General features: G+C 49.6%; 2 protein-coding genes across 8 annotated transcripts in view; one reads left to right on the forward strand and one right to left on the reverse strand.

Annotated features, from left to right (window-relative positions):
* Window positions 1-1,519: 1,519 nt before the first annotated feature.
* NAT9 (N-acetyltransferase 9 (putative)) lies at window positions 1,520-4,980 on the reverse strand. Of its 5 annotated transcripts, none has more exons than XM_032129301.1 (6): window positions 4,606-4,975; window positions 3,770-3,879; window positions 2,685-2,858; window positions 2,405-2,464; window positions 2,151-2,245; window positions 1,520-2,062 (listed from the first exon to the last, which is right to left on the reverse strand). In XM_032129301.1, the coding sequence occupies exons 1-6, from the start codon at window positions 4,827-4,829 to the stop codon at window positions 1,916-1,918; spliced, it is 810 nt and encodes a 269-aa protein (XP_031985192.1). In that variant the 5' UTR covers window positions 4,830-4,975; the 3' UTR covers window positions 1,520-1,915. The 5 variants fall into 5 exon arrangements, with proteins under 5 accessions (XP_031985192.1, XP_031985194.1, XP_031985195.1 ...); XM_032129302.1 differs by having other exon boundaries at window positions 1,916-2,062; window positions 2,685-2,819; XM_032129303.1 differs by lacking the exon at window positions 2,685-2,858.
* Window positions 4,981-5,407: 427 nt separating this feature from the next.
* The window catches only part of TMEM104 (transmembrane protein 104), a 43,869-nt gene continuing 33,497 nt past the window's right edge, over window positions 5,408-15,779 (forward strand). For 2 of the 3 annotated variants that reach the window (XM_032129054.1, XM_032129056.1), the window contains exons 1-6: window positions 5,408-5,509; window positions 6,771-6,895; window positions 8,691-8,812; window positions 10,707-10,788; window positions 11,703-11,805; window positions 12,196-12,276. In XM_032129054.1, the coding sequence (XP_031984945.1) occupies window positions 6,851-6,895; window positions 8,691-8,812; window positions 10,707-10,788; window positions 11,703-11,805; window positions 12,196-12,276 (433 nt within the window). In that variant the 5' untranslated portion in view covers window positions 5,408-5,509; window positions 6,771-6,850. The remainder of the gene's footprint in view (window positions 5,510-6,770; window positions 6,896-8,690; window positions 8,813-10,706; window positions 10,789-11,702; window positions 11,806-12,195; window positions 12,277-15,779) is intronic. The other variant, XM_032129055.1, reaches the window with a different exon arrangement.

The following is a 15,779-nucleotide window of genomic DNA, read 5'->3' on the forward strand; positions in this document are numbered from 1 at the left end:
CAGCCTTTGGGGCGGGCTGAGCTCCGGGACAGACCCAACTTTGTTTTGGGTTGCCAGGGAAAGGCTGTTCCCAGCCGCCCGTGGAGCCGGGGCAGCGCCGGCGTTGCCGGGGACCGGGGATGCCAAGCAGGGCCCTCGCTGGCTCCAGAGCAACCAGCTGGCTGTGGGGAGCTGCGACAGGACATCACCCTGCCCCTTCTCCCTGACAGCAGAGGTTCAAAGAAATTATTTTTCCCACCTTGGTTGGGTTTTAGGGGAGCAAATCCCAGCCCAGCTCAGTCTCTCCTGCCAGTTTGGCCTTGTTTCTCTGGCAGAGGGATGAGGTGCTCCATGGAAGGAGCAACAAAGCCAGCAGTTCACCCAGCAGGTTCTGCAAATCTTGTTGTGGAGGACAGAATCCATTTCTGCCTGCAGCAGGTGATGAGGAGCAGGAGGATTAGTAGCCCTTGCCATGGTAATCCCAGTGGGAGATAGAGCTGCCCTTCACTTTATTACCACACAAAGCTTTTGCTACAACTAAATCCACGCTAAATAGTTGTTTAAAATGCCATGATACGCTGTTCCCACGCTTGGCTTTAATATTAGTCACAGGAATCATGTATTTAAATTAGCTAAAATTGGAAAACTAAAGCCCCCAGGCCCTAAAAATACAGGCACAGCAACACAAAAAATTCCACAAACTGCCAATCTCCAAAACATCCCTGGGCAAATCTGAAAGTTATTACCTGATCCTCCATCACTGACACAGATAATTTGTGATCTAGGATTAACCACTCCAGCTGCTGTTACAGTAGGAAGACACACAGGAGCATCAGTTATCCTTCTGACCTTCTGTCCTCTCCTGTAGCAGCTTCCCTGCTGTGGACAGCATGTGTAGGGCAGGAGAGGTCAGGCTGAGTAACTGCACAGGGAAGTTTGTCCAGTGGGAGTCTGGCAAGTGCCTCTTTTTCATCCACAGACCTCACAACTACTGTAGCAGAGGCTGGATAACTCCTGCCCTAAATGTATCTGCCCCCCAGTAAGAGATATTTCCCCCCCATTCATCTCAGTGGAGAGCAACAAATGGAGCCTCCAGGCTCAGCAGAGCAGTCCTGAGCTGCTGGAAGAAGGGAGCTGTCTCCTTTCAGTGTGTTCTCCTCTTTGCTTTCATCAAAGCAGCCAAGGAAAATTAAATGCAACATCACTGCTGGCCTGAGGTTTTCAGCTCTGGAGCACAGCCCTGAAGCTGAAGGGCCTTTGTCTCAGAAGCCTCCTGCAGCTCTCAGCCCCTCATTGTGGTGGGGCTCAGATCTAGTCTTGATCAGCCAATATCAGCAACTTCCATCATATTAATTTGCCCTTTGTTTGTGCTCACTCACACCTGGGCTTCTCCCTACCAGGACCCAGCAGTGCCCCCTGCAACCTAACAGACCCCAGGACATTTGGTTTAAAGAGTCTCTGCTGTCCTTTACAGCTTCTAAACCACTCTTTGAGCTGCCAAAGTGAGCAGCTGAGCCCCACATAGTGCTCAGACACCTCAGATCTTTGTGATTTTTTTTTTATTCAAGAGTAAAAAAGATTGAGCTGCCAGTATATGAAACTGCCTCGCTGATGACTCCTGATTTAAGAGCAGTGGGAAAAGTTTCTGCTTGTCCAGGAATCAACTGCTGGTGATTTTAGGCTCTGCTGGAACAGCACATCAAAGTCAGAGTCATTCCTAGCCAAACGTGTGAGTTAATGGCTGTTCCCCAGGCCCAAATTTCAGGCAGTAATCCTGGCTGGAGCAGCAAAGTGCAAAGTTGACAAGATGACAAAGCAGCTGAAGGAGACAGATGAAAACAGTTCCAGTGCTGGCTCAGTGGTGTCCTCCACACCCAGACCTTGAAACAACGTCCAACTTCTCCTTGGAAACCCAGCCGGTGTCTGGGTGTGTCTGTCAGGTGTCCAGCACCCCAGCTGCCTGCTTCAGCTCAGCGTAGCTCTTCTCCTCCATGTGGTTTGTCTGCTCCAGGAGCCACCCTCTCTCCTGGTCACTGACATCCAGCCTCAGCGTCACCTCCTGGAAAACGCTGTTCACAGCAACCTGCAGCACACAGAGGAAAGCAGCTCAATCCCAGCCACAGGGCAAATGCTGCTCGCATTCTCTGTGGAGAAGATGGGCGTTACTGCACCTCCTTAAAGTGAAGCTTTTTGAACATGCAGATACTGGCTTCATTTTCCTGACCAATCTTAGCCTCAAACTTGGTGATGCCCAGGTTTCTCACTCCTGCAGAAGTAGTCAGAGAGAGGTACTTCTATTACCTGCTACATCTGTAAAAGCACAGGACTCCACTTGTGAGGCAGATGCATCCCTTACCACCCTGCCTGTATCACTGGGAATTATGTGCTCCCAGATCCCAGCCCCACCACACTCCTGTTCCCTCACCATAGGCCATCATCAGCAGAGTTGCCTCCTTGCCAAACCCTCTGCCACGGTAGCTGGGCTCTGAAAGAGACAGCACAGAGTCAGCATCCAGTTAGGGGACACAAACCAGCCACACCAGACACTTCTCAGAAGAGGCTGTGACCTGGACACGCCATGGACTGATCAGTGCTGAACAGCCATGGTAAAGCATGAGACTAAAAAGCTGATGCAGGAACATCAACAACTGCCTGCAGCATGCAGCCACAGTGACAGAGCCCCAAGCTATGAAGGAGAACTTGACCTGCAATCATGATTTCAATCTCGCCCAGAGTCGGGTCCTCGGCGTTGGTGAGGAAGAGATTCACATCCCCCACCATGGAGTTCTCCTCTGCCTGCCCAGGCCAGCACCCCGCATCCAGCACAATGAAGGTGCACTCTGGGGAAAACAAGAACGTGGCAGCACCTTCAGAGTGTGCTGATAATGATTCATAAATTACCAAAGAACGAAATTAAAGGTATATAATGGACAGAGGAACAACAGTTTCCACGTGTTAACAGCAAGGAAGAGTTAATAATTAGGCTTCCCACACCAGCTGTGCCTGTTCCCACCTGCAGAAATGTAAGAAATACTTTGAAAAACCCACTGTGAGGATGGCACAGACACCAAGACTAGAAACGGCCTGTGGAAGAAGTGTGAGAACTTCCTTCCCATGTCTGAGGTCTCCCTGTCTTGTCTTACTCAGCAGCAAGTTGGGGCAAAGAATTGTTTGGTGCACAAGAGGCTGAGACTGAGTGATTCACCCGGTCCATGTTATTGCTGCTCTGAGTAAGGTTTTTAATGCCACCTAAGGCAAATGCTCCAGAATGAGGCCTTTGCCAGCTTCAGTATCTTCCAGCTGACTAAACTTCTACCAGGCTTTTATGGGCAGTGATTCATTACCTGTAGGAGAGTCAGGGAACCAATTTAATCAACACACCTCAACCAGGCGATCATAAAATCATTCAATTTATCAAGGAGAAATACAACCTTCTATCCACCTTTATTGCAATGATCAGACCTGGGGAGTGTTGGCTGTGTGGGAGTGATGCTGAAAGATTTTTAGCTCAGCACAAAATGCTGTGGGAAATGAAGCACTACAGTCTCTGGAAAACTGCATAAAAAGGACACAAACAGCTCGAGGAAGTGGATATTCTCCACTTCCTTCAGTATATACCAGCTATAATGAGAAAACCAGTTCAAGCTGCTGTTGTAGAAAGTCTCACATCCCCTCTGGTTTAGGGGAACCCACTCACAGGGTACTCCCAGATCACTGTGGGTCCTTCTCAGAATGGAAAGGACCTGCTCACCACTCCCACCCTCCCTCAGAAAGCGTTCCAGATGCTCACTGTCAGCGTCATCCTGCCAGCTGCGCTGCATTTCGTACTCCTGCTCCAGGCTCAGGGGCTCCGAGGCCGTCAGGCGCTGCAGCTCCTCCGACTGCATCCACTCGTGGTACCTGGCAATGGATCCGGGCCCTCATCACTGCCCCAGCTGCAGCACCGCAGGAGGAGCCCCAACAGTGCTCTAGGGGTCAGGCCATCACAAAGCAGCTCTGGCAACACCAGCCTGGCTTTCATGGCAACTTAAAATGTATCTGCAAGCCTCTGTTCCTTAGCTAACACAGTGCTCTCTGTGGAAATTTAGGAAGCTTGCCGTCCTGGGGCTTTGTCTGGAGTGCCCAATGCAAACCTGATGTTTTTAGAGTTCTGCTGCATTTCATCCCGAGTGACACTGACACAGCACCTCCTGGACACTGACAAAACACTAACGCTGGTACCTTTGTGCTGATTTACTTTACAAACTGCTGGCATGCCTAATTTGTCAAACATCCACCTGGCTTTACACGCTGAAGCTTTGCTCTTCCACTGTCACCAGGGAAAGGCCTCCATGAACAGAAGAACTGCTGCGTTCACCCACAGCCAGGTATTTCCCTTTCCCAGGGGCACAGGTGAAGTTCTCTCTGCCAGCAGGGCTGGCACAGACCACAGCCCTGGCAGGGACGGTGCTGCCGGGCACGGAGAGCATCTCACTGAGTTCCTAGGAGTCCTCTGACTGATTCCCAGGGGGGAGCGGGCCCTGCAGCTGCCACTCTGCCCTGACCTTCCTGACCCTAACATCGTCTTCAAAGGGAGAATGGAATCAGACCATGCAGGAGCGTCCGAGGAGGGCACGGGGCACGTACCGGAGCACGTGTGCAGCGGTGTAGGGCACCAGCGTCACCTTCTTTCCTCGCAGCACCGTGTCCTGGTTAATCTTCATGGCCTCTGAACTGAGGGAGAGACCCAAAGCCCCACTCCGTGTCTCCGCCAAGGCCAAGGGATGGGGCAGCGTTGGCCTGGAGCCTTTCGGGAGCGCCCGGCGGCTCTCAGTGTCCGGATCTCTCAGGTCGCACCAATACCCCTGCATTAAAACGCCCGAATCCCTGTTCCAACATCGCGGCGGGACCCCCGGGGCTGGGGGCGATCCGGGGGAACCGGGGGGACTCGGGACGGGCGGTCACGGGCGCCCGCCCTGCCCCCTTCCGCGCATGCGCGCAGACCCCCGCACCCCCCCGCCACGGGATGTGTGGCGTCATCGCCCCGCCCCGTCTGCCCCGCCCCCCGGCCCCGCCCCTTATTGCCCCGCCCCCGGCCCCGCGAGGCCCCGCCTCTGCCTCCGCCCCGCGCCTGCCGTGACCCAATCGCGCTCGGCGTCTTCACCCTGTCCCCGCCCCCGCTCCGTCCCCGCCCCGCTCCTGCCTCCCGGCCACGCCCCTTTCCTGCACGGCCCCGCCCCTCTCTGGCCCCGCCCCTTTCCCGGGCCTCGCCCATTCGGGCCCCGCCCCCTGCAGGCCCCACCCCGTCCCCGGGCCCCGCCCCCTGCCCTCACCCAATCGCGCTCGGCCCCTTCGCCCCGCCCCGCCCCGCCAGCCGGTCACGTGCGCGGAAGGCCCCGCTCGAGGGCAGCGCGTGCGCCGTGAGTGCCCCCGCGCGGCCGGGGGCGGGGCCGCGGGCGCGAGCTGCTGCCGCCGCCGCCGCCGCCGCCGCCGCCGGTGAGGGGTCGGGGGTGCCGAGGGGTCCCGGGCGGGACGCGGCCCCTCAGAGGAGGTTCGGGGGCGGCCCTGTGTGGGGACAGCGTGGGATGAGGGCTGGGGAGGGGCTCGACGGGCGGGGAGAGGCCTGGGGAGGGTCCCAGTGTGGGGCGGTGGTTGCACCGGAGCGGCGGGACACGGGCGGGGGGAGAAGGCCGTGGGGTAGGGGAGGCGGCTGCCGGGGCTGTAGGCGCTCTGTGGGGCGGGGGGAGTTCTCCGGGGAGGGCAGCGGGGGCGAGCAGCGTTCCGTCTGTGGGACAGGCCCGGGGGGAGCCAGGCCGGGGTAGGGCCGGGGGGCTCTGGTGCCCTCGGTGGGCCCCGGGCCCTGGGGTCGGTTCCCCCGGCTCGGCTGGGGGCCCTGCACGGGGACACGCTGTCCCCGGCCGCGTCCCGCGGTGTTCGTTGTCTTGCTGCTTGCTCTGACTTTGCCAAGCTTGGCTTCGGTGTTTTGAGCCGAGGTTTGTTCTAAAAGGTGGTGTTATGACCTGTCTTTCTGAGGCTGGTCCAGTTGTGACCTCAGTGAGCTGTGCTCCCTGATTCTTTTCTGTCATGCAGCGTAGGTGTACAAGCTTAGAACTGTTTGGGTTTTTTAGTGGAGCTCAGCTTGTGCTGATGGCTTGTCCCAGCTGGTGTGGCTGAGTAGGAGCACATGTAGAAGTGTGAGGCCCTTAAACAATTCAGTTATGGCTAATCATTGACACTGAAACCTTCCAGAAGGCTTCAGTTCCCCCCTACACCTCTAGTTTTGTTTTTAACAATGTAAAGCTTCTACAGTGCTTCTGCTTAGGAAATGTTGGTGTGTGAAAAGCATCTTGGTGTGTTTAATTGGTCCAACATTTTCATTTGTCTACTTCTTTCTGAATTTAGGAGGAGAGACTTTAGGCTGGTTTTTGCTGTTTGGTTTGCAGGAGGCATGTGTTTGTAAGGAGTAGTAGCTGCATGAGAAGCAGCAGTTTGAGATCATCCTCAAGGCAGTCATTTTTCCTGTTGAGGTTTTAGTTGTCTGAAACAGCTCCTCTGGCTGTTTGGAGAAGATGAAATTTGGTCATCACATGCTGTGAAAGGGCAGGGTCTTTTGGTTGCTTTTAAACCAGTTTAACAGGTATGAAAACTTCTCACAGAGCATTGAACCGAGTGGTGTTGGTGAGTGGGGTCTGTCTGAAGGACAAGGTCCTGCTGGAATGTGTTCAAGTACCAGAAAACTGGTGTGCAAAAGCTAACTTGTGAGTTCTTCCTTTTTCCAGCAAAGATAACACAGTGTTACGATGTTTCCCTAGGTTAAAGGCAACAGAAGTTGAAAACACCCTCCCAAAAATATCCTTCTGGCTTTGCTCTGGGGTTCCCCTCCACCTTCAGGATGGCAGGTGGCATCACTGACACCGGAGAGCTTTACTCTCCCTATGTAAGTTCCACTGCTTGTGGGTTTGGTCACAAGTTTTTTTTCAAAATCCTCTTGCCTCAGCGTTGTGTTTGCAAATCCTACTTCCTCATGGACACAACCTCAGCATTTCGGGAGATGATGGAGGTCAAAGGTGGTTAAAAATGCTTGATGTTTGTAGTTATTGGGGGTTTTTTTACATCACAGATCACTTTTCATAAAGTAAAGGGATGATGTCTGCTTAAAGTATAGATCTAAAAGTGCTAAAAAGAGTTTAATGTCCCATACCAGCTCTTCATCCTACTGGCCACTTTCTCACATTTTGTTAATGTTTTCATCTACCCAAATTGTCATTGGCATAAATGGGGGGACTGGGACATTGAAACTATCCCACTTTCTTCTCTTTTGTTGCTTTAAATAAACAATTTCTCCTGAATTTCTCAAAGTTTACTTAGCTGCAGCTGTTGCAGTAATTTGTTTTATACCACTTCATTAAAAGTGAGTAATTAAGAGGTTTCTTCCCTGTAATGTGGTGTCCTGTGCAACTGCAGAGCCAATTACTGCTTTCCTATATTACTGGAAATACCGGTTTTCATAGCCACAAGTCTTCATAAAATGTCAGCTTTTAAAAACAACACTTTGTAAACAGTGTTTTTGTTTTTTTAAGTGAACTCAATAAATATAGAACCAGCCCTGAAGTCTGTGTGTTGGATTTTAAATGCTTTAAAATTTTCATCTCCATGTTAATGATTGAGTGTAGGAGGAGTGGATATTAGGCTGCAGAAATAGGTCACAACTGAGAAAATGGAGAAGTAAGACAATAACTGGGATGTCTGGACCTTCAAGGATTAGTGTCACCTGCTCTGATGTTGTTATGCTGGTGCTGCATGAATTTCCTAGAGTAATCTCAAAGGCTGAGACTCTCCTCTTTCCCTGAAGATATCTGACCAGGCTGAACATACAGGCACCCTCTAAACTCTGCTTGACCAAAGGAAAAGCCTCGTTCTGGGATGTTCAGCAAAAGATGAATTTGCTGTGCTTATGCCAGTGAAGTGCTCTCAGGGTCACCGGGGAATAGTTCTCCTGGTGTTAATTGCTCCACACCCAGAAAAGTCTGCTCATACACAGCTCTTTACTGGCTTTCCTCTGGAGGGACTCTGACCTATATTAAAATAACCCCACCAAAGCACAACAACTTTGGCAGCTTTTGATCTTGAATTCAGCTAAATTCATAGCCTGGGGGGTCCTGTCCAAGTGCAGAGTTCTCTTTTGTCTCTGGACACTGAAAAAGCTCATTGCCAGGGAAGATAAAATCCTTTCCCTTCAGGAAGTAAAATCCCTTCTTCAGCATTTGCTCAGCTTCTTACTGGTGAAATGGCAAGCAGGCTTTGAATTAGAATTCTGTTTGGATATTTCCTGCTTGACTGAGAATAAAAGATCCTGAAAGGTGCATAGTCATAACTACTTGTGTTCAGGTCAGAAAAAAAGGAGAGACCCCAACCCACTTCTGGTAGAAGGCAGTGATTTGAAAACAAACAAAAAAAAAATCTCATGTACTTTATAACTTTACAGGCTAGAGAGGAAAAAATAATTTAAAATAATTAGAAAACTGGAGGGGAATGTCAGTGTCTCCAGAAATGTGCTGACACCCACATTGTTCTCTTTGGATGGCAGTCCCCTCCTCCAGTTATTTCTCACGTGGACTTGCTCCCACCCTGCTGGCTCAGGGATTGCCCTGTCCATTTAAATCAGGGGGTGTGTGAGGTGTTTTGGGTGATTCCCGGCACGCTCTGATGCTGGATCATGTGGCTGGTTGCAGGTTGGCCTGGTTTACATGTTCAACCTCATCGTCGGAACGGGAGCCCTGACCATGCCCAAGGCCTTTGCCACAGCAGGATGGCTCGTCAGCCTCATCCTCCTGCTGTTCCTGGGATTTATGAGGTAGGATGTGAGTGTGTGTCTTTAGGGGACTGGGAGGTTCAGCAGGGTGAGGACAGTGTGAAGACTTCTGCTGTTTTCCTGTGTGCTCTGTCCCTCTGCTCCTTGAGTGTTGGTTTCTGCAGTGGTGTTGCCTGTGGACCTGATTTGGGGGGGGATACACTTCCTGACTCTCTGCTACATCCCATTTCCTGACTGATGGGAAGGACTTTTTTTCCTCCAGTCCAGAGTCTTCTGGAGCCTTTATCCCAGCTACCTTTTTGACATTGTCCTCGCTGTGGATACATTCCATGCTTGCCTCTGGCACGGATCAGTTCCCCAAACACCAACCAGGTCACAGGTAGCACAGGGTCAAGTCTTTGCTTTGTGGCTTGCAGATGTGTAAGCTTTCTCTTTCTCACAGCTGCAAGAGTGTCAGGAACACAAATTCCTGTATATTCAGGCCTGTCTTAGCCCCTCCAGACCTGTGCTGCTCAAGACCTTGGAGGTGGTCTCCTGTTTGTCATGCTGGCTCACTGTGAGCCCCTGCCCAGGTGCCTCCCTGCTGGAGCAGCAGGTGGAGCTGAAGGCTGTGGATACAGCACTGATTTCTAAGGAGTTACTGATACAATTGCCATCTGGTGGGCTGGGAATCGCTGCTTGCTCCTTGCTTGGTTTTAAAATAAGATAAAACAAAATCCCCTCCTGCCATTTGTATAAATGGACTTTTGAAGTCCCAGCCTTTTCAGTAACCAGCTCTGCCAGCCTGAATGTGCCTTTGGTTTGGAGGCAGAGCTTTTGGGATCTGTTCTGAGCTGCTGTGCAGGGGGACTGTATGGTCAGTACTGACTGTACAAATGCTTGTGAGTGCCTCACCTCAGAGCTGGGTGCTGCAAAGGTTTGATCAAATGCTATCTGTGGGGTTACCAGTAACTGGGAGCTTTAGAAGCAATTCGTTTTAGCTATGTTAGTTTAAAAGCATAAATTCAATATATGGAACTCAGCACCAGCAGACAATCCTTCAAGGTCAGCAGAAGAGCACAAACCTCCAAACCTGTGCACCCAAACTGCAGTGGATTAAGCTGAGAAGACACAGCTCAAAGTGCTGCATGCCTTGGGAGCTCTGTTGCTTTTGTCCTGGTACTTGTGACTTCCTTGTGCCCACTGGGCACCCTCACAAAAAGCCTGGGTGGAAATTGCTACACAGGCCTCAGCACTTCCTTATTCTTGCAAAACTGATCTCTTATTTGAGCTTGATAGGCAAGTCCAGTTCCTGAAGCAGTGAGAAACCACTTTAAAGCCTTAGATTGATTTGAGGGGGTTTTAAAATTTATTGATTCATATTATAGGACTGGTTTTAGCTGAGATAATGATATTCCTTCCATCAGTGGCTCTCCCTATCTCCCTGGATGGCTTTTTCGCTGTCCTCCAGTATTTGCCTGCACGTGTGATCTGCTCCTTGTTCTTGTATTGATGCTTTGCTTCTGATGCCGTGTGTAAGATTCTTTAAGGGACCAGAGTACCTTTGCCACAAGCTTCAGAATAGAACTGGGTTTGTCCTAGGTTCTAAAAAGAGGAAGGAAACTTGCTTTCTAGCAAAGGTCAAAGTCCTCTTGCTGCCTTCAACCCACAGGAACACCAGGAATGTGCCTTCCAAATATCTAAAGTGTTATTATATCTGAAGGTGTGTTATATTTTACTGCATGTTGTGGTCTGCTTGAACACCTGAATCTCAAGAGCAGAAGGGAGCAATAAGCTGAGATGAAACACTGTCAAAACAGTGTGTGGGGAGCTGGCAAAAGGATTGTTTTGGTCTGTTTGTTTGCTTCAACAAACAGATGGGAATTATTCTCCATCTCTCTTCAGTGACAGTTCTTGACTATTAGTGATGATATCAATTGAATTTTTCTCTCTGTAGCTATATGACTACGACCTTTGTGGTGGAAGCCATGGCTGCTGCAAATGCCCAGCTGAGATGGAAGAGAATGGAAAAACACAAGGTTTGTGTGGGGTTTAATTTTTCCTTTTTCTCCTGTTGTTGTATCACATAGGATTTTCCTGGCATTCCCCTGCATCTTTGCCTTGCCTTGTTACTAACTCTAAAGAAATAAATTTCTACTGTACTTAACTTTGCCATATAAAATATAGCTGTTAGTTCCCTGTGGGGTTGCTCATTAAAGACAGGATTTTCTGTTCCTGCTTTGAAAAATCTCTTGTGCTGTTCACATTTCTTACTGATCACGCTCTTCTTGCCCAGAAGCGCTGCTCACTGAATGTGGAGAGGTGGCAGCCAATATATTGGTGCTATTTGGAGTGTGCTGAGGACTATAAATCCTTGTTGATCTCAGGTCATTTAACTGGGACAGGCTGGGATGTCCTTGCTGTTCCTCGGGCTGTATCCCAGGTTGTGGACAGTTCTGAATTATGTCCTTGCTGTAAAACTTGTGGCATTACTGGATCAGAGGGAGGCATAATTGTTTGCACTAATTTAGACCCCTGCCTTGGTATTAGTGGGATGGAGTTAGGAACTAGACCTGCCTGCTCTGGGTAGATATGGTTGGATTTATTTTTTTCTACCAGTTCTGCAACACTGCAGATCTGCCGGAAGTTTCCAGCTTCCTTGTGCCACTTATCGCTGCATGAATTGGGCAGTGTTGCTGTGTGTGTGTTATGACCCGGGGCTGGGACAGCAGAGCCTGTCACTCACTTCAGCCTGCTTTGCTAGTGTCCTCTTCTGCCCTCCATAGCATCCCAAGGGCTCCCTGGTATTGCCTTTGCTTGCATGTCCTACCCTCCCTGTTTGGGACCTTCCTTTGAGTGTCTGGAACACTCAGTGTGACCACGGCACTGGGGGTGGCACAGCCTGTACTGTGGGTAGCAGATATCTCAGCAGTGGTCTGGTCTTTTCATGCAGGAGGATGATGAAGATGAGGATTCTTCTTCTGGAGTGTCTGACAGTGATGTTCTCCTCCATGATGGCTACGAGCGAGCAGAGACGTGGCCTATCCTGTCAGTTCGTGAGTACCCAGTTCATGCTTTCACTGGTGTGAGGCCTCTTCTCTGCAGACAGTGTTCCAGTGGTCTCTTCTGTCCGTTTCACCCTTAATTCCACCTGCTCTCATCCCAAAGTCCTCAGCACTTGCAAGATAAGACTCATTGAGAATTCAGTTTGCCTTCTGCTGCCTGATAAAGATCTTTTCCTTCTAGGTCACTAAGATGAGAGCATCTTATTTTCCAAACACTTCTAAACTAGCTTTAGCAGAGTAATTGGCCCAGTGACTCTGCAGCTGTGGAGTTGTACATACTGTCCTTCAAACTGCTGCTAGAGCCTCCCAAGCATCCAGGTAATCCGGCCTCAGGGCTTATTGGAGGGACTGGTTGAAGCACTTCTTGTTTTTAACTTGCAGAGAGACGTGGCTCAGCCAATATCTTTGAAATCACTGAGAGGGTGGAAATGGGCCAGATGGCTTCCATGTTCTTCAATAAAGGTAAGTGATGAACATTTTCACGTCCCTGTGGGTCCTCCTGCACGTTGTGTGTATGGCTGTTCTGTAAGTTTGCATGCTTCTCAGTGTGGGTTTGCATCCTGAGTTTGTGATAATTCCACCCAAATGTGCTGTTCCTTCTCTCTGTGGACTGTATTCATCCTTCTTTGTGATGTTTCTACAAAGTATTTATGGGCCAGCTGGGCCAGAACCTGCTGTGGTGAGCATGGAACCAGCAAAACACTGCAGGTTATGGGACCAGTTTCTTGATACAGACAAGTGTAAGTCAGTGCCTTTTCTGACTGCACTTCACCTACCTCTGAACTGCATCTGTCCTCTGTGACCTCCGCTGTCTGAAGCCCAGCTGTAGTGTTTTCCAGCTCCATCTTGGTTGTAGCATTTGAGAGTAAGACATTCAGGCTTCCTTGAGCCCTGTAAATAGCAGTCTGAAGGAGAGAGACTTCTGATAGGAGCTTCTAGGAATTGTCTGCGTCTGGGGAATCATCAGGAGAGCTGGGACATGAGCTGCTGAAGAGGTCCCTGCTGAGGATATGATAGACAGCTGGCTTGTCTTTTTGCTTTTAAATGTCTTTTGTATGCCAGGGAACAAACTTGTAACCCCGCTGTAATAAAGCCCTATCCGTTCCTGTGTGTGATAGAAATGCAAACCACAGTGATGAGGATTCTGAAACCTGTAAAGCAGGACAATGAAATGCTGTGCAGAGCCAGAACATCATCAGACACCATGGCTGTGCAGTTTTGAGCCTGTCAGGCCCCATTTTTTGTGGAAAGTGATGTTTTTCCCTTGTTCACTGGCCACCTTGCAAAGAGGTATTGGAAGGCTGGGTTTTTTCCACTGCATTACATCAGTATTATGCCAGCGTAAAGCTGTTGCCTCTGAAGGACAGCTGGGCTTAAGGAGTGAATATTCTTTGAACTTTATTTTTTGATTTTAAAGTTAATTGAATAAAACCTTTTAATTTTCCTGCGTGCCTCTTCGGGGATTTTGTAGATTTGAATCCACTTAGGACTATCAAAATAATCCACCTTGGACTAGGCTGCCATGTTTTTAGTCAGAGAAGTGAAGTGTGTCAGAAACATCTTGTTCCTGGTCTTGCCTCTAGCACTGAGTTGTTACAACCTTAGGCAAGTTTTCTTGCTTGTTTGCTTTGCTGTGTGTGAAATACGGTGAGCACATCCCTGTCTCCGATGTTCCTCTGAGGAGTAATATTTGAGAAGTGCTTTGAGAGCAATCATGTGAAAGGGTTCAGCAGTATTACTGAGCATTGGGCTGTGGAGGGCTGGTGATCACAGGAGTCAGTGTGTTCTCATCAAGTTTCGGGAGGCCCCTTCTTTGCATGTGCTTCACAGGGGAGCTGGAAAGGACCCCCAGAAGCCAGGCAGGTTCTGGGCCTCTCTGGTAGTAGAGGGTGCCTCAGCCAGTAGAGGGTGCTGGGAATATGTGTCCTCTGTCTGTCGGCGCTGATGTAGCTTCTGAGCAAAGTGAAATAAACTGCTTAGTACTCTTAAATCTTAATCCCTCTTCTTAATGTTGCTTTAGCCAGAGTTATCTGATTTCTGTGTTAGGGATCCTCCCCAGGGTGTACTCAGCCCATTGCGAAGGGCTGAATCCATCTGCAGGAAGGTGGCTGGAACAGCTGCAGACCATGGCCTGACCCCGCTTGTGACTTGCAGATGGGATGAGGTGCCCGAAGCAAAGGGCCTGGGGCAGCTATAACTCATTTGCTGCTCTCCCTCTGTCTGAGCTCAGCAGTGAGGCTCCATCCCTGTCACTGAGTCCCGATTCAGAGACACCCTCTGGCCTGCAAGTGGCTGCAGAGACAGACAGGTGAAGGGCCTCCCTCTGCAGGTCCCTGCTGAGGTGCTCCCTTCCCACAGCTGCACAGAAAGGCCTTCAGCAAGGGCAGCTGATCAGTGACCACTTAGTGCAGAGAAACTGGGCCACACTGGGGAGTTCCCAGCTCCAAGCACCAGCCTGTGAGGTTTCACAGCTGGCAAATGTCTGGGTGTTTACTCATGATATACAAAGTATGGATCCAAACCCACGGTGATGGAGGGCTTCACAGCCTCCAGAGGAAAGGCTGATGAAAGCTGTGCAGTAGACCTCAAAACCCCTGATTTCTAGTGAGTTCTCTGCTCCTTTCCCTTGACTGATTTTTATTTTCAACAATCTGACAGGAGTTGAATCCGCAGTCCTAGGAGATAAGATGGGGATAAATCTCAATTTCAGATTGTCTGCTTTCTTAAAGGGAGCTGACTTAGGTTTAGGCTGTGAAGATCCTGTGTGCTCTTTTGAAAGAGCTGGCTCTGAAAAACTACTTTTTTTCTTGATTTAATATTTTTATTTTTTAGCATGCAATGTTGGGTGCTTTCTTCTGGGACTGAGCAGTCATTTATTGCAGCAATAGATTCTAGGCACATCTATCATGCTGTTTCCTCACAGGAAGTCATTGATTTTTTTTTTTCACCCTGTTTTGTGCCCAGTAATGAAAGTATTGATCAGGGAGGGTCAGCAGCAGTTTATAAAAGAGCTGATGCTAAATGTCTTGGAGAGGATGAGTTTGGGAGAGGAGTGTCACCTGTGCTTCCTGCAGACAGAGAGCTCTGCACTGGAATGGGGATGGAGTGTGTGCTGCTGGGTACTGGCTGGTGCTTCTGTGGCTTAGCTGGTCACATCAGCCTTATTTTGGGTGTGTGGGGCAGCTGAGTCCTGAGACCAGTCACAGATCCCAAAACAGAATATCTGTCTGAGTCAGTGTAGTCCTGAGCTTCATGTCTCTGCAGCTTCTGTCCTATGTCAGACATTTTTTAAAACCTTTAACCCTTCTTAATGGGAAATTGGAGAAGACTGGTAGTTAGTTTGTTGCTGTTTCCAAAACAATTCAGAGACTCCCTAACTGTGAAGATGTCTTTCACAGAGCAAGAAAACAAGGGAAGAGCTATATGGAATGATCTGACAATTTCTGTGATAGGTCCATTTGTCTCCAGGAACAACTCCAGAGCACTGATTTAGTGTGCTACTGTACAGAAGCAGGGAAGTGCTCTCGGTGCTTTCCTGATACAGCCCCTTTTATGCTAAGCAGGTTCAGCATATGGAATAAGTTATTTAAACAAAGGAGAATGCCTATTAATGTTTCCTGACATCCAGGGATCCAGGGGCAGTGTGATGGCAAATCATCAAAACATACTTTGGGGTACCCAAGCACACTAGGAATGGGTCCTCATTCCTGCAGCAGTGTTATCCTTGTTTGATAGTTGTCACAGCTGTGAGTGTGAGGTTTGCTAAGCTGCACTGGGATTAAGCATCAGGTGGGCATCACAACTTGAAAGTATGAGCAGGTTTCTTAAGCTGTTTTCCTTCAATGTCAACTTCCTAAATTAAATAAATTTGAGGCTTTTATTCTGTAACTCATCTGACTCTGAAATAAAATATCTTCCAATTTGTTTTTCCTTGGTGAGATTTATACAGACGTGCTTGCAAGAAG

Source organism: Corvus moneduloides, chromosome 19 (assembly GCF_009650955.1).
Source record: "Corvus moneduloides isolate bCorMon1 chromosome 19, bCorMon1.pri, whole genome shotgun sequence".
In the NCBI taxonomy this organism is placed as follows: Eukaryota; Metazoa; Chordata; class Aves; order Passeriformes; family Corvidae; genus Corvus; species Corvus moneduloides.